The 26,230-nt window shown below is 38.8% G+C and overlaps 1 protein-coding gene across 1 annotated transcript; it reads left to right on the top strand.

Annotated features, from left to right (window-relative positions):
* Positions 1-498: 498 nt before the first annotated feature.
* On the top strand, positions 499-20,140 carry LOC105935019 (regulator of chromosome condensation (RCC1) and BTB (POZ) domain containing protein 2). Its single transcript, XM_012875241.3, has 12 exons — positions 499-689; positions 2,066-2,205; positions 3,297-3,447; positions 5,008-5,174; positions 5,266-5,424; positions 5,869-5,976; positions 6,059-6,201; positions 7,893-8,083; positions 8,925-9,051; positions 16,450-16,589; positions 19,019-19,149; positions 19,247-20,140. The coding sequence occupies exons 2-12, from the start codon at positions 2,080-2,082 to the stop codon at positions 19,385-19,387; spliced, it is 1,584 nt and encodes a 527-aa protein (XP_012730695.1). The 5' UTR covers positions 499-689; positions 2,066-2,079; the 3' UTR covers positions 19,388-20,140.
* Positions 20,141-26,230: the final 6,090 nt, after the last annotated feature.

The raw sequence follows: 26,230 nt of genomic DNA, 5'->3' as shown, positions 1-26,230 counted from the left end.
ATTGAATTTGCCTGTTGATTAATACAGTTGCAGAAGAAATAAGGATTTAACATGTATATGACCAAGTATTTCACTGTCTGATTAAGCAGTTTGACCTTTTTGGTGCCAAATACCAGAGAGTAGGAGGGACATGCTTCCTGGAAACAATGGAAACAATGGTCAAAATGTAGCTAAATTTATACTAATACACACCGTTCGTTGATCGCTTTTTAAGTGTGTACAGATTTGAAAACTGGTGTCATCAATTCAGTATTCCAAGCCTCAGAAAATTGCTACGCCATGTGACTTCTAGGCTATTAGCCTATATCCGTCTCTTGTTTTCTCCTTGAAGACTTAGATTAGCTAACAATTATTCATATTTTAACATTTGCCACTACTGTAAAATACAGAATAGGAAAATCAGTGTTTAGATTGACAAGATGACATTTTAAGTGTAAATTTATGTATTTCCAATAGCTTCCTCGGTCTCGAAGTCCCCCATCTCCGAGCTTCCGTGAACACACCACCAGTTTCCAGGAAGTAAACTGTTGGATTGTTTTGCTTTTTCTTCTGGGCGGCGATGCAGCGACCAAAGCTAGCTATGACAGCCAACATTTACTGCCGACATGATTCCCTCAGCAATGTTTAAGTTTTTCTGGTAACAAGAAAAGTGTTTCTGGGGGCAAACCGTAGCTGCAACAACTGTCACGGTAACCGTCAACAGTTTAAACCCTCCCAGCAGCCGTAGGTCTGTTTATGCTAAGCTCTGTGCTGTTTTGCTGCACACTTCATCGTTGCTAGCTTGTTGGTTGCGGATTCTGTGTTTCTATGTTGTTGTTTTTTCCCCCTTAGCATTTAATATGATGGGACACCTTGGGCTTAATATGCCTAGGGAGATGACCGAGTTCATGCTAAATGCAGCTTGAAATTATGAGCGATGAGGCCACAGCCGAACGGTTTCTGTATGCATAACATATTTTTTTTCTATATAAGGATGTTTTTAAAGCTGGACATTGCTCGATCAGTCCCATTCAATCGTGTGCCGCTTTTCCGCTTTATTCTTCACCGACATGAATGCATTATTACATGGTAGCAATACATTATTACTATAGAAACCTGCAGACAAACTGCTGCAAAAGTTGGAAAGGCAAATAAGCAGAGATGCTACTCGCTGATAAAAAAAACAACAACAACAACACATCAAATTGTTGCTATTAACCCGTTTTTATTTGTAGAATTTATTTTCATATACTTTATTGTAAAGGTGTAGCTTTTTAAAAATTTACTGAACGGTTTGGGACATTTTTAAATATTAAAGGTTCCCATGCTGCCTGTAAATGTACATAATTTGATAGAAGCATTTTTCAGGTCTGGGAACTATGAAAAAATAACTATGAAAAAAAATAGGTTGTTTCCATCCATCCATCCATCCATTCATCCAAATCATTAGTCAGAATCTGAATAAGAAACACTTTATTGCCATTCACCCTAAAAAAAGAAAACAATGTACAGGACTGGATTTTTGTTTATCCATCCAACCACTACAATGTGCAGGAACCCAGAGTATAAAAACAAATCTTAATTGGCTGACCTAATATTCGATTAGACAATGATCAAAATATGTTTACATCCCACCGTCTTAGTGCAGGTGCAAGTAATAGCAAATTTAATTAATTATCTGTGTGATACACAGTAGTTAGTTGTAGTTGGAAGGCTCCACATGTAGTCTGTTGACATTTAGATGCTAAAAAAAAATCTGTTAAACTGGCAGATCAATCATTGTGCTCCCTATGTTTTTACCTCCAAATATACTATTCCAAGTACCCACAAAAATTTTGGTATTTTGATCCACAGAAATGTTATTCACGAGTTGGACATTTTAAGTGGTTAGTCTCGGCTATGCTGTGGAAGTACCCTAGGTTTTATGTTAGGTATGCTTCCTACAAATGAGAGACAAAAAAAAAAAATTCTGCATTTGTTTATGCTCTAAAAGAGATGTCTGCTTCCCGAATATGGCAGATTATGGTAAACTATTTGGATGATAATCCTCTAAATGTTCTGTTTTCTCCGTGTTTTCTCATCACAGCCAAGCTGAGTAGCATGCTGGACGTGGGGAAGTGGCCAGTGTTTGCACTGCTTCCTCCTGAGGAACTACGACTTATTCGGCAGGCTTGTGTCTTCGGCAGTGCTGCAAACGAAGCTCTCTATGTCACTGTTAATGATGAGGTAACGCTTGGGCTTTTAGCAACGGTACCTTAATCCTGCTGTTTGGACTGAGGGGTGCTGGCTCGACTTGATAGAAATAATCTACTTTCAGGATATTGATTTGATCGTTCCCTTTTTCTCTGTAAGTAAAGGCAGAAACAAGGCTTTAGGCTCTGGGCTTCCCGGTTGAGTCAAGGGGCAGTGCTCGGCAGAGAGATAAGCAGATAGAATGAGACTATCTTTAGCCATATCAGCCTAATACCTGAGCATGCTCTATATTTAACCAGGGGAAATGTGCTGCACATTTCTCATCTGTGCATCCATGTGTGTTCATTCCTACCCATGGACTAAATAGGTAGTGGTTTTAAGCAAGCAGCTTGGCCACAAAAGTTGTATTTCGATCAATTGAAAACAACATATAATTAATCTGCTAGTGATACATTTTTTTTTATTTTTTAGTTGCATTTTTAAATTACTGACTATTATTCAATTCAGTTTATGTATATCATTTCATTATAGATTTAGTCTCCAGGCACTGTATAAGACAAACAGATCCAGATTGTATATTAAAATATAAGGTCTATTCAGTTCAGTCATGTGGGGAGATTCAAAGTCCATTACATAGATTCCAATTGGATCCAAGTTACAAAAGAGTGCAGTCAAGTTCTGTTTACCATCTCAGTCAGTAATAAGTTTTCTAAGGACCCCAGACGACTGCAGCAATCCCTCCTCTTTAATAACAACAATAAGGTGAATATTTTCCGATAAAAATTCACAGCATAAAATAATGAAAGCTTCAGCATCTGTCCAATAAAATATACCAGCAACAACAGTATGAGAACATCTGTAAACCCTGATTTGCATATATTTATAATTTCTTTGCATTAGAATAATAATGATAATAATAATAGTAATAATTAATTTACGTAATTAAATAGTTAGTTTTATTGTTTAATATAACTTTCACAAACTTAAAAGATAAATTTAGCACATCTCTATCTCAGCAAATATTACAGTAATATACGGCAAACGTTCATAAACCCTGATCTGTGTGTATATGCATCATTTCTTGGCGTGAGCAGCGTTTGAGCTGTGATGTTTGGTGTTCGCAGGTCTTTGCCTTGGGCACCAACTGTAGCGGCTGCTTAGGCCTCGGAGACCTTCAAAGCACCATTGAGCCGCGCAGGATTGATGTCTTGTGCGGAAAGAAGATTGTGTCCCTGAGCTATGGTACAGGACCACATGTGGTCATCGCCACTGCAGGTAATCGGTTCACAATACAATAGTTCAGAAAAATCTTTATTTGACCTCAAGGTGAAGTTGTTACAGGAGGCAGAGAAATAGAAACACGACCAAATAGAGCAACACAGGTTTTTTTATTACAGTGCCTCGCAAACGTATTCATGCCCCATGAGCTTTTTCACGTTTTGTCTCATTGCAACCACAAACTTCTTTGTATTATATCAGGGTTTTGTGTGATGGATGAACTCACTGGTTGCTTATCTGTGAGGTGCAATTACACCTTCGACTCTTGCGGGATATGCCTCTATGAGCTTAGCACATCCAGAGACTCATTCTTCTTTGCAAAAAAACAGCTCAACCTCAGTGAGATTGGAAAGGTTTTATTTGGTTTTATTTCTGTACTTTGACTGGACCGTTCTTACTCACGAGTTTGCCTTCATCTAACCGTTCAACTGTACCTTTGGCTTGATGTTTAGGGCTGTTGTTTCAGTGAACTCGTCTCTCCTGCCCCAACTCTTTTACAGCCTCTGCCGGGTTTTTCTTCCAGGTTTACTCTGTGTTTACCTTTACCCGTCTTCCTAAAAACTGACCGGCTTTCCTGTCCCGCTGAATAAACACATCCTCACAACGTAGTGCTACTGCCGCCATGTTACACGATGGGGATGAAGTGTTTTCGATTCTGCTCCACGCATAGCCTTTCTGCATGGAGCTTAGAAATGTTCCCACAAAGCTCCATCTCTGACATGGTTTCTGGTGAAAAGCAAAAAGGGCGTCTAATGGCTTTCTTTCAGCGATGACATTCTTGCGAGGCTCCCATAAGGGCCAGCTTTGTGGGGGATAACTACTATTAGGTGTCCTATCCACAAATTCTCCCACCTGTCCTGTGGAGAGCTCTGCTAGCGTTACAGTGTCTTGGCTGGTTGCGCTGGATTCTATTTATGGGCATCAGAGAAAAGGGGTTTAATACAAATGCATGTCACAAATTTCACTTTTTTTAATCTGTAAAAAAATGTTTTTATTTCACGTCAGAGTAATGCAATACTTGTGTTTGTCTATCACACAAAGTAGCAGTAAAATACATTTCTTTGTAATGTGAAAAAATCTGATAAGGTTCATTGGGTATGAATAGTTTTGCATTGTTTTTACTACCATTTCCCTCTAAATGTTTGACAGATATATGCTTTGATTTTACAAGCCATGAAGGTCTTCCATTTCCTTTTTTGTCTTCCACTTAAAATTGCATTAATTCTGATTACAAGACAAGATTATTTTTTTTGCATGACCTGTTGTTCTGTTTCCTCTTTGTTGGCTTTTTTTTGTGCGTATGTGTTTTTATTTATTTTGCTCTCTTAAGAAATTTTTAAAAGTCAGTTTCCGTTTCCCCGAAAACAGCAATGCTCCTTTCATCTAATGAGCATCAAGCTCTGCTAATCTGATGTTATCAGTTTGCATGTGGTAACTGCTGAGCACCGTGCTGGACCTCAACTGGGAATAACTTGAATTAGACTACTTCTTATCTTGTGCTTAGAAAATATTAACCACTGTGACAACACGAATAAAAGTTTTCCTGCTGCTGTATAGACGGGGAAGTGTTTGCCTGGGGCCACAATGGCTACAGCCAGCTGGGAAATGGGACCACCAACCATGGTCTGACCCCCGCCCTGGTCTCCACCAACCTCATCAGCAAGCGGGTGACGGAAGTGGCCTGTGGCTCCCACCACACCATAGCGCTCACCAGTGACGGAGAGGTGAGTCTTCCCCTCTTGTGTTGTCACTTTTTTTTTTTCCGCCCGTGTTTAGTCTGTTTCTTTGGACTGTGAACTTTTTATCTGTGACCAGGTGTATGCGTGGGGCTACAACAACTCTGGCCAAGTGGGTTCTGGGTCGACTGCCAATCAGCCAACACCACGTCGGGTTAGCAGCTGTCTGCAGAACAAAGTAGTGTACAACATAGCCTGTGGCCAGCTCTGCTCGATGGCTGTCCTGGACAATGGAGAGGTGCCATAACACGTTGCTCTGATATGTGAATAACACCCAGCATGCCCCATAAAGGGCCTTGCAGAAGTATTTATACCTCTTGAACCACTAACTTCAACTTGTTTTGTATGAGTTTTATGTAATAGACCAACATAGGTGTCAAGTGGTAGTGTGCATTCGTTGTGAGCCTACATTATTTAGAACAATATTTATTTATTTTAAGGGTACGTTGCTCCAAATGTAGAGACTGACATTTTTCGTCGTTCTAACAGGGATAATTTGTGGTGGGATCCCATAAAGATGTGACTAACTGTGAAGAGGTTCTAGAAGTATAAATCCTTTTTTCCACTATGACCATGCGCTTTACAATGTGGTCTTAAGATTTTTTCGTAAACATAAAGTACCAAACACCTCATACAGTTTTGCTGTTCACGTCCGAAGCAGCCTCACTATTGTCTTTTGTAGATTTATGGTTGGGGCTACAACTGCAATGGGCAGCTCGGTTTGGGAAACAACGGCAATCAGCAGACGCCGTGCAGGATCGCTGCGCTGCAAGGTGTCAATATCGTGCAGGTAAGAATCCGGAGTAGCATAAACTTTTTCTAAACCCGTGCTTGGTATTTGTCATTAATGCAAATCCCTTTTCCAAATTCAGGTAGCGTGTGGATATGCGCACACGTTGGCACTGACGGATGAAGGATTTGTTTATGCATGGGGAGCCAACTCCTATGGACAGCTAGGAACAGGCAATAAAAGCAACCAAGCTCTCCCCATCCTAATAAATACAGACAAGGAAAGGTTAGTAAATTGTTTGAATTGTGTTGTTAAGTAATCACAGCAGGTTTAATAACCCCCAAACAAATTGTTTTAGCTGTAAAATGATTCTTTCAGTGCCTCAAAAGTGTCTTATTGGTTTTGTATGTACTGTTGTAGACAAACACCATATAGATTGTAATTGTGACAATACATGCTTTTCAAAATCAAAAATGAAATGTGTGGCATAGATTTGTATTCAGCCACCTTTAGCCTGATTCACCTCAATAAAAGTCAGTACAACAATTTTCTTTCTGAAGTCACCAGTGTGCCATTTGATCTCAGTATATATAAACCCAGCTGTTCTGTGAGCATTAGTTAACAAACAGCATAATGAAGGCCAGAGAAAACCCCAGGCAGGTCACGGAAATGATACATTGGGGAGAAATTTAAAGCAGGGTTAGGTTATGGAGTAATATCCAAACCCATCGTCTGTAAACAGAAAGAGTATGGCACAAATGGAAATCCACCAAGACATGAGCGGCAACACAAACTGATCGACCAGGCAAAGAAATGATGATTCAACGAATCAACCCAGATGCCCATGGTAACTCTGGAGAAGCTGCAGACGTCCACTGGTCTGGGGGGAAGAATCTGCCGACAGGACAATTACAAGCTGTGCATTCCAAAAGTCTGTCCTCTGGGAGAGGAGGAGTAGCAGGAACCTTCTGGTCTGCATGAAAAATTGTTGTGTGTGGAGTAAAACTAACACAGGACATCGACCTGAAGACACCGTATATACAATGAAACGCGGTGGCAACAGCGTCATGTTGCAAGCATGCTGTTTCTCAGGTGGGACAGGGAAGGTGATAAAGATTGTGCGGCGATGAATGAAATTAGAAGCATCAATTCAGTGTGTATGCTATATGCTGCAAAACACCTAAAACCATTGCATAGGTTTACCCTCAAGCAGGGCAGCAACCCCAAACATACAGCCCGAGCTACAGTGGCACGGGTTAGTCAATGTGGAGGTCTAAATCAATAAATCGAGAGTTTTGCAAAGAAGAATTGGCAAAAAATCCCATCTCTAGTTGTGCAAAGCTAGTAGAACCATACCGTCAAGACTTGCGGATATAATTGCAGCAAAGGGTGGGTGTGACCACAAACGCATTGCAAACTTTTCAATATATTCCATTTTTTTAAGATAAGATAAGATAAGCTTTATTGATCTCACATTGGAGAAATTCACATGTCACATCGGCTCAGTAATCAGTAGTCATAGGAAAGAGGAGTCAAGTAGGACGAGGTGCATCAAATATATACACAGTATGTCCTCGTTATGCCATGGCTCAAAAGGAGTAGGTAAGAAAAAGCAAAAAGAAAGAAAAAAATACAAAAAGAAATAAGGCAGAGGATGTCTTCTGTACATTCACTGTGGCTTATACGTGTGTGTATTGACATATATTCGGGTGTGGTAGCAGCAGAAGTCACTTCTTTTAGGGTTTTAAAATGAAATATTTCCATTTTACAATTAAACTTTGCTTTGCGTTGGTCTATCACATAAAATCCCAACAAAAATACATTCCAGTTAGTAACTACAATTTGAAAAAATAAGAATAAAAATAAGAAAGAAGCTGAAGGTGTGTGACTACTTTTACTGTGAGTACTGTGAGTTTTGACCTGCTCTCCTGGTGTTAGAAGCTCCAGTCAGGTTGGACTCCTGATTTTCTGTCCAGGATGGTGGAGGTGGCTGCGTGTCACACCAGCCACACGTCAGCTGCCAAGACGCAGAGCGGGCAGGTTCTGATGTGGGGTCAGTGTCGAGGTCAGGCCGTGTCCAGCCCTCACCTCACCCACTTCAGCAGCACGGATGACGTGTTTGCCTGCTTCGCTACGCCAGCCGTCACATGGCACCTCCTCTCAGTGGGTAAGACTATGGCGGAAACAGAAAGATTGTTGAAAGAAAAACAGGCTCCAAGATGTCCACGGTTCTGAATTATTTAGGGATTTAGCTGAATACTTAAAATTGTTCTCATTGCAGTATTTCCCCTTTTGACTTGTTAGAAGAAGGGTCCCCTGGGGACCAGTACTCCTCAATAATTAAGGGATTTTTTTGTTGAATACTTAGAATTGTTGCAATAGTCGTGTTTAACCTTTTGACCTGTTAGAGATACTCTTTCAGGAGGCACATGTTTTTGTGTCATAAGTGCAAATTCCTGGAAGTGGTGTAAGAAATAAACAGGAAATCCTGTTTCCTCTCTGTGTCAAGCAGGTGTTTACATGAACTCAGCTTTCTGGGGTGTGAATTTCAGTTTGTGTTCTGTTGTGGACGATAATGAAGCTAAGAAATTATTCTTTTTACCAAAATCACCCACCTCAGCTTATTGGTAACTGCATCTGATGGAGTTTTGCTTTTTATTTATCTCACTCACAGTGAGGAAGATGGAAGGGGAAGTGAAACTAAATGTACAAAGTCTACTGGTATAGAACTGCAAGTATGTCTGGTGTTTTGGAATCACCAAGTTAGGTGGGCTTGACCAGAAGGGAAAAAAAAAGGTGAATGCATGGAAGAGCGTCTCATGCCCACACTTAAGTCTGGTGGAGGATTTGTGATCCTGTGGGGCTGTTTTTCTTCCAAAAGCCCTGCGAACCTAATTTTAGTGCATGGCTTCATGTTCCTATACAACAACAAAAAAAGTATCTATGTATCGCTTTAAAAACACACATAAAAACATTAGAAGTGACTTTTTGTTTTGTTTTTTTGCCAGATGGAGATGACTACCTGACAGTTGCCCAGTCTTTGAAGAAGGAGTTTGACAGTCCAGAGATTTCTGACCTCAAGTTCTTAGTTGATGGGAAGTGCATCTATGTTCACAAAGCTCTTCTGAAGATCAGGTAGGAAAAAACAATCTTTTGTTTGGTTAATGGCTGATTCCCTTCATGCTTTTTGCATATGAAACTTATTCATCAGGTTTTCTTTGAATTAGTCTAGGACCTGTTATTCGCCGAAAAGTGTAAGGACTAGAGTTCTTATATTTCAAAGATCAAAGATCTATTATTTGTGATTTTATTTGCATGGTATTTTATCCTTGTTTGCTTCAACACAATTACAAACGCTTTTGCTTCGTGAAAAATGTGCTAAAACCGAAACTGTTTTTCAGGTCGTCATCTTCAATGCTATGGTACTGTTACAGCTTTAAAGGAGAAGTCCGGTCAAAATCAGAATTCAAACTGGTGAAAGTACTTTAAATATAAAATGATTACATACTATTCAATAAATGATAAGCTTTTTTAATTAGATAGATAGATAGATAGATCCATCTTGGTGAAGAACAGTACTGCCACCTCCCAGTTTGTGATGTCAGGTTGCGGGATCGGCTGTCGAGCAAGTCCCAATGCCCTATCTGTCCCCTTGTAAATAACTACCCGTTTTCATGCCAAAATATTTTTTTTACCTCTTAAACAAAGATAGACATGGTATTAAGCATTTACATTTAAAGTAATACTAATCTTACATTTTAGAGACATAAAAAGACAACAAATAAGCATTAAAGTACGGTTTATGGGTTGGGTTCTGCAATGTTATCAGGGAGTAAAAACTCAACTTTAGAACCAATCTCTGCTCAAAATGGTGATCTGCACCGCCTAATCTACTTTCAGCAGTTATCAGTTATAGCAATTAGCAACCGTAAACTGCAGAAAATACGGGCAGATCGGCTCTTTCTGAGTTTTCTCTCTGCTCCTGTCAGGATGAGGTCCAGCGCGTTATGAGGCGGAGGGATATTTCAGCGTCACTTAGTTTAGAGTCAAAACAAGCGACTTCACTTTCAGAAACAAGCCCAACAAACTGCAACGAGCAACTCATTAAATTTACAAGCGACTTCAGAAAAAATAAGACCAAAGTCGCATAAAATACGTGGGCTTCGCAACAGTACGCATTCTTTCCAAGTGTGTCATATCACTCCACCGCTCTGGTCGGGTAACCAAATGTCCCCGCAAATTCTACATTATAAAAAAGAAAAACCTTCCGAAAAGTCTCGCTCTCATGTCATCTTGAAAACATTCTTCTTCGAAATGTTGGCTACAGACGACGTGTTTTCTCTCTGGCCAGGAGTTCGATGGCAAATCCTCCCTCTTCAAGTTGGCAATCCAACAAAAGAACCCGTATTGGATCATGAATTGGAAAGGTGAAAAAAATAATGTTTTTTTTTTCATTTTAACCCGATGTATTGGAACATCAAACTGCCATGCACTTGAGCATTGTTGCTTCAACAATAGGTCTTGCGAATTTCAATGGTGACGTCCTCTCGAAATCCAAAATAATTGTTGTTGATCGCAGCTGTGTCCAACAGTTCCTATTGAATTAGCTTGTAGAGCGCAGTGCCTTACCGCAACATTACGTCACAGGATGTGATGTCAGGTGGCCATTATTGCCCATATTTGGGCAACAATGGCCGCCCCCATACACTGTGATCGAGACGACAATTTATGCCTTTATTTTCTTATTGGTTAACGCTAAATTCATTAAATCACCATGAACGTATTAGTTTTAGGTATAGCTAATGATCCACTGAGTTTTCTTTGTTGACCGGACTTCTCCTTTAAGAACTTGTTTTTCCTTTTTTGTCGTCCTTCCAGACATTCGTTTTGGTCACATGAAAGTTCAGATGTTTTTTTTTTCTTGCTTCCAAATTATGAAACATATTGCCTCAACACAGGGGGGTTGAAATTTGAAGAAGATAATTGCTCATGGATATTACTGAGTTGAATGCTTTTACATCCATTATAACAAACAAACAAACAAAAAAAAAGCGGAGCACACCTTCTTTAAAAGCAAACTGAACGTGAACTCCTATATTTAAATGGTATAAGCTGGACAGTGTTCCCTGTCATTAACAGGGAAGCGGAGAGCGGCCTATTGTTTCCCGTGTTTCTTTTTATAACCACACTTGAACACACAGTGTGTGCATTCCAGTCTCTTGCTCTTTTGCACTGTCAGGAGGAAGGAGCCGGACTGTCTGCACAGTCAACAAAGTACATTTGCTCACACAAATAGTGCCTGTGGCAAAAAAAACTCTACTCTGACTATATTGCATGAAAAAAACTTGTAAAGACAGTTTGGATAGGAAAGAGTCTGTTGATTTTTGTGTCTAAAGTAGCACAACAAAGATTGAAAAATGTTGTGAGCTAAAATATTTGAGATATTTTACTCTCTGAAGGTATAAAGATGATAAAAGTCCAAAGGCAAACATGACACGTGTGCTAAATATTGTATAATTTTTCCAAAGATATTCTTGCTATAAATCTCTGTGAAGACAGCTGTACAGTGAAAAGCACTAAGCCAGTTTTAAAGAAGTAAAAAAACATCCTAAAAGTAAAAAAAAAAAAACAGTAGATGTACAATTGATGGCCTAATAATGTGCATATTTGCTATAAGAGTGCATTTGATGGAAAGTGCAATACTGCATTGGCCTGCTACACAGAGGCGAGTTGTTGCTGTGAATTGTAGAAACGATTCTCCTGAAGCATTCTTTATGACGGTGGAGACGTTGGATCGAGCTCGGCCGTCCCTGTGGTGCGTCATGGAGCAGATGTGACGGATTGTTTGTTTGGTAATCTCACGTTCCTTCCTTGCACAGACGTCTCCAGGCTGCCTCCCATGATTCTTTCAGGTTTATGTGGGTTATTATTGACACTGAGGCTGCTCCCACAGCGGACCACCCCTCAGAACCCTCTCTAGCTCAGACGTGAAGAAGATTTGCAACACCTTACAGCAAACATGAAAGCATCTGCACATCTTCAGAAAATAGGCTGCTCGTCCTCTGTTAATACACAGCTTGAGTTTTGGTCCTCCAGTCGAGTGTTAGCTTAAAGCACGTGTAGTCCCGTACAAGAGTAATATTATTTTATATTAACCTTGCTATTGTTTCATCACATCAATAAGCTATAGAAGCAATAAAAGGACATTGATGTGAAGGCTGCACAGTATATTGCAAATATTTCATCATCACAATATAATAGAGAACAGAAATAACCTTTATTGTCCCACAGTGGGGAAATTCCGGTGTATCTGCAGCAAAGTGAGAGGCAAATGGAAGCATGCAGATACATGCAAAGGTAAAACAATAATAATCAAATAACAATAAGAGACGGTTCAGTAAGGACAAATTTAAAACATGAGAAAAATAATGCTGTACAGTATTAAAAATAGCATACTCTGATTAAAAGAAATATACAAGCAGGGTGATTTAGGAAATCTACACAATGCACATGTATATTTGTGCATGAAAACAACAACAGCCTGTTTACATGAAATGAAAGAAATGACAGGAAGGATGTAAACACATATTGTGTGTAAGTTTGTTAGGAGCTTGATGGTTATAAAGCCCACTGGGAGGAAGGATCTAGGATAACACTTTATTGTGCACCTAGGATGCACCAGTCTGTCACTTAAGGAGCTCTCCAGTTCTGCAACAGCTTCATGGATGGGGTGGGAGAGATTGACCGGCAGTGATGTTATTATTTTTGAAGCTCTTCTGTTTGAGGGGGCATCCTTGGACAGAGCTGGCCTTCCTAGTGAGCTTATCTAACCGCTTCCTCTCAGCTCTAAATAAGATGCTTCTACAACATACAACACCATGCATGACGTTGTTCTGCTGCAGCTGGTCCTCCATCTTCCTTTTTGTAGATGTTTTCTTTCATCCCTGATTTTCATTTTCAGTTCCTTCTGTGCAGCTCTCAGCTCCTTCTTCCTTATTTAAATGCTCTCTTCTTCTCCTTGAGAAGAGCCTTGATTTCAGCGTTGATCCAGGAACTGTTACTGAAATGTCGTACCTTCATGAGTGGCACTGTGCGGTCCACACAGAAGCTAATGTAGTCCGTGACGCTGCTAATATCCTCTCCCTGAGGAGCACAGAGCTGTTCCCACACAGTGGAGCTAAAACAGCCACTAAGAGCTTCTTCAGGCTCCTCAGACCATCTCTTCACTGTGTGTGTCTCGCTCGTCATCTCTGTACAAGTGGTTTATAAACGGGCTGGAGATGAACCAGGTCGCGATCTGAGGCCCCCAGGGGAGATGGTGATGAACTATGTGCTGCCTTGGTGTTGGCATACACTGAGTGCAGCGTGTTATTGTGTCTGGTGTGGCAGGCAACATACTGGGTGAAGGTGGGAAAGTGGAGGACAGGGAGACATGATTAACATACCAGAGACCAGAAAAACAGCCTGTTAACATATTTGGCTGTTGCTGCATTAGCCGAGGGGGGACTTAAACTCTAATAACATAATGTGTAAACTCCCGCTGTAACTAATCCAACCTCATGCTAACAGCTAGCAGCTCAATGTTCTTACTGTAGAGTATCTCTTTAATATCATTAAATGCCCACAGTTACACCATCTATTATTCACACACAGCCAGACCCCTGCTTTCTCCTTACCGCTACTGGTTGGTTCTGTCGCCGCTGCGTAAATGAAAGCTGTTCACGTTTATGTGTCTGTCAGGAGTTAGCGCTGTTAGCCACGGCCACATCTCTTCCCTCTCATGGGGAATATCTAGTCGCTTGGTGGAGGGGGCAAAGCGGAGCTAGCAAGAAATAAAAACTCATCTCTGGTGTAAACAAGGGTGGTGTGGCAGTTGACGTGGTCTGCGAACAGAAGTATCATTAAAAAAGACAAAACACTGGTGTCCAAAAAAAAAAAACGGTTCCCGTCTACGAGTAAGGTCGAAAAAAACACGAACACACAATAAGTCCAAAGAGCTACAGTGGATAAGATTTGTGGTCCCTGAATGCATTTTATGGAAATTAGGAAGACAGTACAGGGTCCTGCTCCGTAAACACAACCGATGTGTTTGAATGAATTCATCCTTCTGCCTCTAAACCTCATTAATGATTTAAAAAAAGAGGGATGAGCTAGAAGACAGAAGGCCTCTGAGGGCCTGTTGATGAATAGTTCTGAATATGAATGGTTGTGAGTCAGAGTGTGTGAAGATGATAGGTTGCTGATGTTGTGACGAGGGTTTTATTGATCTTTTATGAATTAACATGTTTTTTTTCCCTTCTATAACGGACATTTTAAGGTTTTGTTTGTTGTCGTGGTTGTAGCGGCATTTCCCTCTCCAGAAATAATTTCTCCCAAGGGAGACAATGAAGAAATCTTGTATCTAAAAAAAAAAAAAAAAAAAAAAAAAAAAAAGGTTTTCAAAAAGAAAAATTCAGGACTGAGTGGAAGCTTTTCGAACAAGCTGCCTGCTCATGCGGAGCCGAAATGATTGGCACCTGCAAAATCACTGCGTACAGTGCAGTAAATGTTGGCTGATATATTCCAAGTTTTTGGAACTTGCATTTTTCTTGTAATATTTAGCCACTTGGACAGAGGTTCACACTGCAAAAACAAAACTAGATGAGTCAAATTTTCTTGAAATTAGTTTATTTGTCCTTGAAATAAGCATTCAAATAAGATGATCTGCCAATGGTATGAGTATTTTGACCCCTAAAATAAGATAATTAGATATTATGCACCTGAAATAAGATGATGGAGATGGGTTGTTCCTATTTTAAGCGCAAAAATATTATTCCATTGGCAAATTATCTTATTTACGTGCTGAAATCAAGGATAAATTAATTAATTTCAAGAAAATGTGACTTATTTTTAGTTCCGTTTTTGCAGTGCACACCAGCAGAGGCTCACACCGGACACAAATGGCATTACCCAAAATGCTAAAGGCCACAGAGCAAAGGAAGGACAGGGAGAAAGAGAGAAGGGAGGAAAATAGCAACAGATATTGTCATTGGAATATTTACCAAACGATATCGCCTTGTTGCATTAGTAACAAAGTTGTTGTAGTTTATTGACTTTTTTTTTCTAGCTAGTACGACCCTGAAAAGTACATAGAGATATCTGATGCAAACAGCCCTACTTTTACCGTGACAACATCAGAAGATAATTTCTATAGCAGTGCAATCTCCAGGAGTTTTTGCAACTGCCTTTCACATACTTTTTTCTTCATTTTATCACTAAATACACATGCAGACACAAACACGTCAGTCTAGTCCAGCGTTTCGGAGAGATTTGCGTGTACTTTGACATAAGATTGCGGTTGTCGTCATATCAGTCGCAAATACAGCTGATGCAAAAAGGGATAAAAGACAGAAAAAACTGTTTTCATGTTTTATTTCTAATGAAGAGTGGACTCCGGGCCATGACCCAATTTGTTATTTAAAAATGACAAATCACACTACAATAAAGTTATTGCTGCGAATTGTAAAAGACAGTGTTATGATGCTGCTCTAACTGATTCATTCGGGGATATAACGGCGCTAAATGGTGTTAGAAATGTATCAGATTGTAAAATGAATAAAAAGTGTCTCAAAATATATGACACTAGCTTGTAGTTTTATCACAGTAAAAACAAGACGGTTGTACTAGGATCTGTGCTGTCTGTGGGCCTGATTGCTACTTCCTCGTCGTTCGTCTCTGTCCAAATCCGAAGGCTTATTCTGTGCATTTTCTTTTCCACCAAAGTTACTGAAAGGTTTTAGTAAATGTGTTTTTTTTTTTTTTTTGTTTGTTTGTTTTTCTTTGCACAGTCTGTGTAACACAAACAGCTCTGTTTTTTGAGATAGTGATGCTAATTGCTCCGGGTCTAATTTACGTAACTGGAAGCAGAAAGTCAGATTTTCACACATTTAGCACCACAAATAGCTTTGACAATTTGCCTTGTCAGTTTGCGTTTTCACATTCCACCTCCCGTCTAATCATGTTAGCTGCAATTGGCCAAATCTAAGCAGACAACTTATCTAGGAACGATTCAGAAATAATCAAGGCACATCTGCTTTTTGTAAAACTGTCCCAGAATCCCTGGACTTATATGGTGTCTTCCCTTGCATGCTTTCATATGTTTGTTTTTTTTTTTTTTTAGCTTTCTTTCCTTATCATTTTGCATTTTTAAATGCTTGTAATTTTTTCTGCCCTGATATTACTCCTCTCATACTGCTGACTCTTTTTAAAGGATTTTTTTTTTTATATGACTTTGATGTCCTTTAGGCTTCGGAATGTCCCGCACCCTGCTGTGATCCCTTTGTGTTTGGTCTTGTGAAGTCTTGGAATTGGTTTGATCTTGAGGCACACTGGAGTCTTGTGAATAATCGGACTGAGCATTGACTCGTGAACAGCTGTGATGTTTATGCAATTTTTAACAGATAAGCAAACAAAGGCTCAGTTACTGGTCTGCTATCTTTAGTCATGTCGTAATAATAATAGTCTGCCCCCCTCCCCCCCTCTCTCTCTCTCTAGGTGTGAGCATTTCCGTGCTTTGTTGAATGAAACAGACGAAGATGTTATAGAAATTCACCAGTTCTCGTATCTAGTGTACAGAGCCTTCCTGGAGTATCTGTACACAGACAATATTAACCTGCCACCAGAGGATGCTATTGGTAAGCAAAAACTATGGAGTGATGTTCTTTACGAGCGGATTGACACTGTGTTTATACTCATTGAGCTTTTCAGATTTTGCCACATTGTACCCACAAACCCTGTGTTTTTTTTTATTCTTATTGTATGTAGTAGACAAGGGGCGTCCAGCCAGTGAATCACAAGCTGCATGTGGCTCCTTAGGCGGCCCACATCAACTTTATGAACTTTGGTCAAAAATTATTTTGAAATTAACATAAAAACATATTTTTTACATGTTCTCAAGCAATGTCTGCCAGTTTTGTTTTATTTTTCAAAGTAGAATCCCTCCAATGGTGCAAGGAATACTCTAAAAATGTATCCCTCAAAGTGTTTTTTTTGGGGGGGAGGGGGGTTGTTGCTTTGATGTGTTTCTTTAATCTAAATCCAAAACGGCAAATACAAATATACAGTACGATCTTGCACAACTTGATAAGTAATAACTTTTTTTTAGATTTTGCAACTCTAAGCAAATTCTGTTCTGCATTCATTAGGACAATAATCGCTCTTTGTTTTTAAAGTTTGCTGACCGCTTTGATAGACCAACACAGAATAGAACTATGCGAAACTATGAATTAAATACTTGCTTTTGATTTTTTTACAAATAAAAATGTGAAAAGTGTGGCATACATTTTTGTTTAGCCCCTGTAAGTAAATGCTTTTTAGAGTACACTTTACAATTACATCTGCAAAGGTTTTCTTTTTTGTTTTGTTTCTCCACTAGCTTTGCCCTTCTAAAGACTGACGTTTTTGCTCATTCTTCTTTTCATTAACAGTTCAAGCTCTTTCAGATTGAATAGACAGCATCTATAAACAGCAAATGTTCAAGTGTTGCCCCATATTCACACTAAGATCTAGATTTAGGACCATTCTAACTGGTGAATTTCTATCAATCTAAACCATTCCACTGTAATGTTTAGGCTGCATCTATAGGGTGGTTGTCCTTCTGGAGGTTGAACCTACACTCCAATCTCAAGTCCTTAGCAGCCTCAAGTAGGTTTTTCCTTCAGGATTTCCTCATACATCCATCTTCCCATTTTCTCTGACCAGCTTCACTGCTGCTGCTGAAGAAAGGTGTCTCACAGCATTGTGCTGCTGTCACCATGTATGTATATGTGTGGGAATATACAGTCACATTCAACCAATCATTCTATTAAATTAACTAAATTAGCTAAGTGAAACATATTATATAGATTCATTATATTATATAGTATAGTATATTTAAAACCTGCTTAAAGGTTATTATTTTGAAAAGATGCTTTCAGTCTGACAAATGAGCTTCATTGGAGTCTCAAAGTTTATTATATGGAATATTAGCTTTCCGTCACAAGTAGTGTTTTGCAGGTAAGCCTTACCTCTGAGTTCAGAACAGCTGTATTTATACAGAGATTAAAGCACACACACTTGGAGGCGGCAAGTGGATTAGTGATGGAGCAGGTGCCCCATATATGGAGGCTGTTCTGTCCCTATGCAGCTGTCTGGGGTTTGATTTCGCTCTTTGAAACCTTTGCTTTTTGCCCCTCTTCACTTTCTGCCCATTTTCTGTGTGGTTTCTATAAATTGAGGCGACCAGTGTCGCAAAATGTGGTTTAACGGAACTATGCTTGATTCAGCACGAACTCGAACTATGAGTGAGGAGAACAGTTTAGTTTGAAATGCAAGCCCCGCCCCAAGGGTGTTTTTCCAATGAGAAACCTTCAACATGCACAAGACTAAACACGGCCTCAAGCTCATCCTCTGGAGGAAACAAGGCTTCATCGAGGGACTTGTATTAGTTTTCTTTGACATAAAAGACTACATCTCGGGTAAATGATATTTTCCTATGTGAATGGGCAACACTTACATGCAAGCCATGCTGTTCTGTTTACATACGCTGTCGTGCGCGCACTGGAGGAGCTGCTGTTTTGCAACGGCTCCGCATCTCGTTGTGTCAGTGACAGAGCACTGGACTCGCTCGATCATGCAATCAATTAGTCAGTTCTTATTATCAATTTACGTCTTTTAGCTCTGAATACAATGTATAAAAAGCATTTTTCTGAACCAGACAAAAATAAATTCAAGTATAGTGCCTTTAAAAAAATGTTAAGCAGAGGGATATTTACGAAAAAAGGGACTGCTGAAAGGAATTGCAGTGGATTTTATTTAGGGGCATCACAGTAAAAGGTGGGTGAGTAGAAATGCATGCCACACTTTCCAGATTTTGTCTTTAGAAAAAAGTGTAAATCCATTTCCTCACACTTCACAATGAAGCAATACTTTTTGTGTTTGTCTTTCCTATTAAATGTCAATAAAATACAGAGATTTAATATGCGATTGTGTCATAAGGGATATAAGTACTTCTGTTTCTTCGTAAAAAAAAAAGTTCTAAATATACTCAGATACTGTTTTTTTTTCTCTTCCCTCCTGTTTGCAGGGTTACTTGACTTAGCCTCGTTTTATCGAGAGACAAGACTCAAAAGATTGTGTCAGGAAACAATCAAGAGGGGCATCTCTGAAGAGAACGCCATCACTCTGCTTTCTGCCGCCGTCAAGTATGAGGCTCGGGTAAGATCACTGCAGTGCGTTGGCAGGGGGGTCCTGCACAGTAGCCTCTAGTCACTTTAGTCCTCAGCACTCATTACATAGCCCTCTTCGTTTTTAGGACCTGGAGGAGTTCTGCTTCAAGTTTTGTGTCAACCATCTAACGGCTGTCACTCAGACCCAGGCCTTTGGGGACATGGATCATGACCTGCTCAAGAACTTCATTAGCAAGGCAAGCCGCTACGGGGCCTTCAAAAACTAGCGCGGCCCTTGCGGCGGCGGATTCCGGATGATTTGTTTTGATTCTGCAAAAGGAGAGCCAACCAAAGTAAACACCGAGCTGGACAGCTTTGCAAAGACTTGTTACTGTTGGATGTAAACACTGCAGAGGGCCAGTGGTTTCGGGTGGCAGCAGCTATCTGATGCTGCCGTGTTACTACTCTAAACCTTGTCCAAACACGGTGAAGTGGGGCAGAAATATTGGGTTACTCTACTAATCCGGTCTTAAAATGAAGATGTACCACAGAGGTTTGCAGTTTGTCAGACTTATGTTACCAAAAACAAGCTTAATTGCGGCTACTTCCGGTTCGTTTGAAGCAGACATACAGACGGATGCAGCTAGCTTAAAAATGCTGTATGGTTCTTAACATATATCTCAATAAATGACCAGTTTAAAGACTTTCAATAGCAAATTTCCAAATTACGTGGTAAGCTGTGTCTAATTCATGTAGACATAAAGCAATCTGCAACAAATAAATCAATACTTCACATCCTGCTGCAACCTACACGCCAGTCAGCCGATATTTGTTGATCCGAGGTATGTTTGTATATACTGTATATATGCGTTTTCTGTTTTGGATACAGTTTTTACACTAATTTAAACCAAACTTGTGGTAATTAGAAATAGTTTTATCATATTGGGCGATCCAGTGGAAACCTCCAGACTCTGTTTATGTCATGATCAACCACTCAATGCTCTGTGAAATAAATTCCTAAAAAGTTAATTATCATAAAATTTTGGATTTGTTTCATCTTCCTTGTGTTTTTTTGGGTAACTTGATTCTCCAAATCGGAAGAGTGAGGTCTAAGGAAAGGATCAAACTGTTCCTCTTAAAATACCCTGCGAAATATTGACCATATTTGGCATACTTGGCAAAGATGTGTTCAAAACGAAGTAGTTAGTAGTAGTAGTATTAACAACTACTTCTTCAAAAAAGAAGTAGTTAATATGGAGATGTTATGATTGCACTATTTGCTGCTGTTCTCTAAACAATGAGCTTTGGAGTTTGTTTTTTTTAACCTCCCTTACTGTCCACCTGGGTGTGCCTGACATTCACCTTTCTTTGTTAGTTCAGGTCGTTTTAAAGTTTTCAGGTGATATTCTTGTTGTCATTTTCTGATGTAAGAAAAATGGCACACGTCGATTTTACTTAAATGGAATAGTCTTTTGGTTTGTTCCATTTTGATGAGGGCAGGAAGAAAAATGAACACAATCTAAACAGAATATAATCTAAACTCATATGATAATCTCATACTGAGCCTGGTTCTGCTGGAGGTTTTTCCTTCCCGTTAATGGGGAGTTTTTCTTTCCACTGTCGCTTCATGCTTGCTCAGTATGAGGGATTGCTGCAAAGCCATTAACAATGCAGACGACTCTCTCTGTTGCAATCAACTGGGTTCCCGTATATAGGACATGTTTTGACCAATCTGTATAATCTGACCTAATCTGTTTAATTTGATTGAATTTGACTTTGGAAAGTGCCTTGAGATGACATGTTTCATGAACTGGCGCTATATAAATAAATTTACTTGACTTGACTTAAACAGTCAATAATCACCGATCCAACTACTTCCTTAAGTTTTTTTTTTTTAAATAATTTTGAGTCCTGAAATTCACAGCACTCGTGATTTTGTAACCAAACAAACAGTTGTGTCCATAACAATAATAAATTAAATCTTCTGGCAGATTTCCGTTTCTAACTTTTTAAAATGCTTTGACCCGCAGACGCTGATTTTAGATCTCTCTTTAACAAACTATGAAATGATTTATAACAATATTTTTTCTAACCTTCTGTTTTTAATTATTTCTATTTCAAATGTTACTGCTGTTAAAGACAAATTGACCCCACAGCTTTTAAAAAGTCTTTAGCATCTTATATTAGCGATTAGCGAGGTTAGCATACTGAAAAATGCAGTGTCTCTGTGGATTATCTAGAGAACAGAGGTCCTCACATATTTACAAAAGGCTATAAACATTGCAAAATCCATCATAATCCTTGACTGATAGAGACTGGGAGCTCATAAAGATAGAACAGAGAAACTTTGCTGCACTCTCTCGCAGCCTGAATGACCTGCAGACTTGTCTTGACAAGCTGCAGGAAATACAGGTTTCTAACAACTCCTCTGACTTTATTTTTAAACACATCACTGTTGCTGAGAGTAGTTCGTGCGACTCTTCTTCCTATATCAACAGCATCCTGCACATTAACCTTATATACATTCATCCCGTGTGGCAATAATTGTAGTGGAGGCTGTATATTTGTATTCCACCTTATTTCTAAGCAGTTTGGTTTTGTGTTTTTACATGTCATCATTGTTTTGACCATGTTTTTTTTTAATCGCTGTTTACTCATTTATGCCATCAAAACATGTTGCAATTGCTGTAAAATTGTTAACTAACACTTCGACAGAATGGGAAGGATGTAGTTTTTTTTTGAGATGCAAAAATTTACTTTTAATGTGCTTTGTTTTGTGATCTGTGCAGCTGGAAATGGTGCTTTACTCACCACAAATTCAATGTGTATTGTTGCTGTGTAGATGAAGTTGAATTGCTTTTCATTTTTATTTGGTATGTTTACAAAGTTTTTTTTTTATTATTTATTAACATTATTGGTAATTCATTGTCAGCAAGTGTGTTTTTTTTTTTTACAGGAATATCTCCCCTTACAGCACCTTATGATAATACGTACTCCTAGTATTATTTCAATAGGCCATTTATATTGTTTTAGAGAAATGTAATGTCAAGAAATATCAATGTTTTGACTTTGTATGTTTAATGCTGTTAACAAGTTCTGACAGTGTTTAGAAGATCAACTTAATCATAATTTTTTTTGTTGTTGTTGTCATTGCAAAGCAACCCATACTGGAATAAGTTTCAGTATCTTTTTTTCCAAAGTAAATATATCTAATGGGTTTATTGAGATCAAATGCACACACCTGTAACAAACCATTATTATATATAAAAAAAAAATCAACACAAATCAGTATCTAAATTTAAATTCCCAAAGCTTTGTTTGCTTAACTCTGTGTTGGATCATTGGCCTATTGAAAAAATCACTATTATTTCATCTTCAGAATCTTATCAAGATGTCCAGCACTTTTCTCCGCTACCATTGAAAAGCAGCTCCACACCATGAAGTTCCCACCTTCAGATCTTACTGTTGGTATGGGTTGATGTGCAGTGTGTTGCCATTTTTATTCCAGACAGGGTGTACAATGTACAAAAAGCAAAGGTTTCAGTTTTTATCTCATCTGACCAGAATATTCTCCGGGTGTTTCATCGGCATGCTCACATCGCTGGAGGATTGAACTTTCTGTACATTCTTGCCGCTTTTTAATAAAGGTGACCGCTACAGCCGGCCTTTTTTTTCCTGTTCTTCTTTTGTTACTGTTAGCACAAGCTTTCAGGAAACAGGAAAATGCTGTAAATATGTCTTCAAACTTTGTGTTCCCCTGCCTGGTCTGTTTTCTTGTCGGGCACACGGTTACACAGACAGTAATATACATAGATTTTTATAAATATGGGTAACATTGTCTCTCAATGCATGCTTTCAACTTTGAATAAACTATCAGGGCAGAGAGAGGTTTTTTGCTTTGCAGTACAGTTTGTGGTGCAAATTTTTCCTTATTGTATGAGTTGGATGGAAAACTCTAGTTTTGCATTCATTTTGTACATGTAAAACATGTGCAAGTGGGCTATGTGTTAATGCATTATTGCCCAAGTGCAATACTATGAAAGGGGCAAAATACACCTTTGCCCACATTTACAAAAAAGATAGATAGAATGCACAAGTGTACACATTTGAGAACCTTTAAACTGTATACTCTTGAAAAGCAACGTTTTTATCCGATTCAACATGCTTTTTATTCAACAATGGAGTCTTGCGCAGTCGACACACAGCCGCGGCTACAAATGCCTTTCCTTTTTGTTCTCTGGAAACAGCTGTTTTGGCTGACAGGCATCTGCTAATCTCTATGTAAGGGTGTTCTTGGCTGCAGGAAAACGCTTCTGATAATTTTTTTATTTCACTCTTCTATCAGAATTCCTGCGAGCAGCACCTGGCTATGGCTGGTTTAAGGAGCAACGATGTTCTTTTCACTTGTAGACTACAGCATGCTCGCTGGAGCATTCAGACATTTAGAAATACATCTGTAACCAATTTACCGTACAAGCATGTTTTGCAACAAAAGGATTTCAACATTTTTTGGAGAACTGTTGCTTTTACCCATCATGACATGCGTCTTGTGTATACCTTGGTATTTAGCACTGGACCAGCTGGTATGAATTTGCATTGATAGGGAGCATGCTTGTGTTGTAATATTGACAGTTTTTTGGAATTTTTTCATGGCTCTCTCCATCTTTTGAACCTCATTTACATTATCAAATTCATATACCAATTTTAAATGTTTGAATTCTTTTCATTTACGGACATGGTTTAATGTCAATCGTGGAACAGAGATAAGAGATGAGCAGAATCCACACAGGAGGTAAACAGAAACCAACAGAACGAACCGACAGGGAAGGACATGAATGCAGGGAGCTTAAATAGGGAGGATAAACAGGTGTGGTGAGTCTGGCTTGATTAGTTGCTGACGGTGTAGATGATTACTGAGGAGGAGAGGGAGACATGGGTGTATGGAGGGTGAAAAGTGTCCTGAATATGTGCATGGTGCAGCCGACACAACTGCACCATGACAGTTGTCGTAATCAATGCAACTTGGTATTGTCTTTATGTGCCTCTAAGGTCAGGCCTGATTGGTTGTTCCTTAACTTGAAATAAATATGGTACAACACACGTTGATTTGTTCTATGCATCTACCCAATGCTTCCTAGGCATCTGGTGACATTGTAATGCAGACATGTGTGTCATCTGCATAGTTATGATAACTTATCTTGTTGTGTATTATATCTGAGCTAGTGGGAGCATCAAGATGGAGCCTTGAGGAACCCTGAATTGTATTTTGGTCAACTCCAATGTAAAGTTATCTATTGAAACAAAGAAGTCCCTGTCGGTTTTAGGCACAACTTAGTTATAAATATATAAAACTTACTCTACAGCTACTCAGCATATCAGACAACAATAAGGAAGTGCTGTCAAAAGCTGCCCAACGGTAACTGGCTCTCTGCCTCAGTGAAATAACCAGCTCTTTATTCTAGTGGTCTTGAATAGTTTTCTTTATGAAACTTTATGTACTCCTTGAACTTTTACACATTTAGTCAGATTACAATAACAAACCTGAATGTATATTATTGGAATTATGTGTGATTTAAAAAAAAAAAAACACAAGGCATAATTGATAAGAAAATACAAACAGATGAAAATCTGAAAATGTGTCCTGCATATGTATTTAGTTCCCTTTACTCGTAATGATTAATAAAATCCAGTTGCAACAAATTGCTTTTAACCTGCACCTAATTAAAGAATAGTCTGTTGTATGTATTTATGTACCGTATGTGCATAGCTGTTCTGTGAAGACCTTTTTTTTTTTTTTTTAGGGAAACATTACTAAACAAATCGCATGACGAAGAATGAGAAATCCGAAAAGAAAAGAGATACTAATAATAATAATAATACATTTTATTTAACAGCGCCTGTATCTAGACACTCAAGGTCACTTTACAGAAAATAAAATGAAAATACAAAATACAAATACAGGAACATAAAAAACAGAGTAATACAAACCTAAACTGACATGATGATCATATAAAACATCAATAAAAGAAAAAGCCAAAAGTAACACTGGAGGAGCTACAGAGATCTATTGCTCAGGTGGGAGATCTTTTTTTTTTCTTTTCTTTTTTTTTGGTACCGTAACTGTATGGCATGAAGAAGAACCATCCAAAAATAATGTCATTGGAAAGTCCCAATGTGCGCTTTGCAACAGGGCACAAAGAGGACACGCTGAGCATTTGGAGGAAGGTGCTTTGGTGTGTTGAAGGATTGCATTTGACCATTTTGGCCTACATGGCTAACAAACCTGAATGTATATTATTGGAATTATGTGTGATTCCACACATATGACATGCAGCAAAAAAACACCACTTCCTATCAGTCTAAACATAACATCCCCACCATAAAAACGGAAGATGGTGAAGTTGAAGCTAAATAAATCACAATCTGGAAAGAGAAAGAAAACATGTTGGAGATGGCTAAGGTTTTATTTTTGATAATGGACAGCAGGAAAGATTACGCGTAGGACAGCTCCTCTAACTCCTCCACAACCGTTTTTAACGGACCATCATCAGACAGGCATGCAGCATTTTACAGATCCAGTCATGTTCTGCCACTTTGTGTGAGTCTCGCTAAACTCAGGACAAAGGTACAGAGTTCTTCTCTGTAATGCTTCTGTTATCAGTTAAAGTTATTAATGAACACAGAGCATGAGATGAACACGTCTGGAGGAATGCAAAGCTACCCACATAACTTATTCCTGGAAGAAACAGTTAAGTCCTTCAACAAAGTATGTAGAGGTTTGGATGAGCATATTTTCTTTTTTTTATGGTTTGTAAAGGGTTCCTTCTAGGTTTTTCTAATCATGGGAAACACAGTACTGTTTTAAGGAATTTAGCTATTCATGTGTTTTTTTTTTATATACAATAACACCTGGTTAGTAATGTGCTTTTTATCAATTGGTGATTAATTTTTTTGGAATATATGATTTTATTAAATTGTTGATGTATGTTTATCTCTGTGGCAGTGTTACTCCTCTGTCCATGGCAAATTTCTCTCCAAGGGAGCAAAAATAAAATACATTGACATTTGGAGGAGACAGAATAAGACTTAGGACAGATGTTCACTTTGCAGCAGGACCTTACCTGTAACAG

Source organism: Fundulus heteroclitus, chromosome 18 (genome assembly GCF_011125445.2).
Source record: "Fundulus heteroclitus isolate FHET01 chromosome 18, MU-UCD_Fhet_4.1, whole genome shotgun sequence".
In the NCBI taxonomy this organism is placed as follows: Eukaryota; Metazoa; Chordata; class Actinopteri; order Cyprinodontiformes; family Fundulidae; genus Fundulus; species Fundulus heteroclitus.
The sequence above is the reverse complement of the archived record's forward strand: the minus strand, read 5'-3'. Positions and strand labels throughout refer to the sequence as shown.

Coding starts and splice junctions, on each gene's coding strand:
- LOC105935019 (XM_012875241.3), top strand. CDS start 2,080: ATGCTGGACGTGGGGAAGTGGCCAGTGTTTGCACTGCTTCCTCCTGAG. Junction 3,448..5,007: donor TGTGGTCATCGCCACTGCAG/GTAATCGGTTCA, acceptor GCTGCTGTATAG/ACGGGGAAGTGTTTGCCTGG. Junction 19,150..19,246: donor CCGTCAAGTATGAGGCTCGG/GTAAGATCACTG, acceptor CTTCGTTTTTAG/GACCTGGAGGAGTTCTGCTT.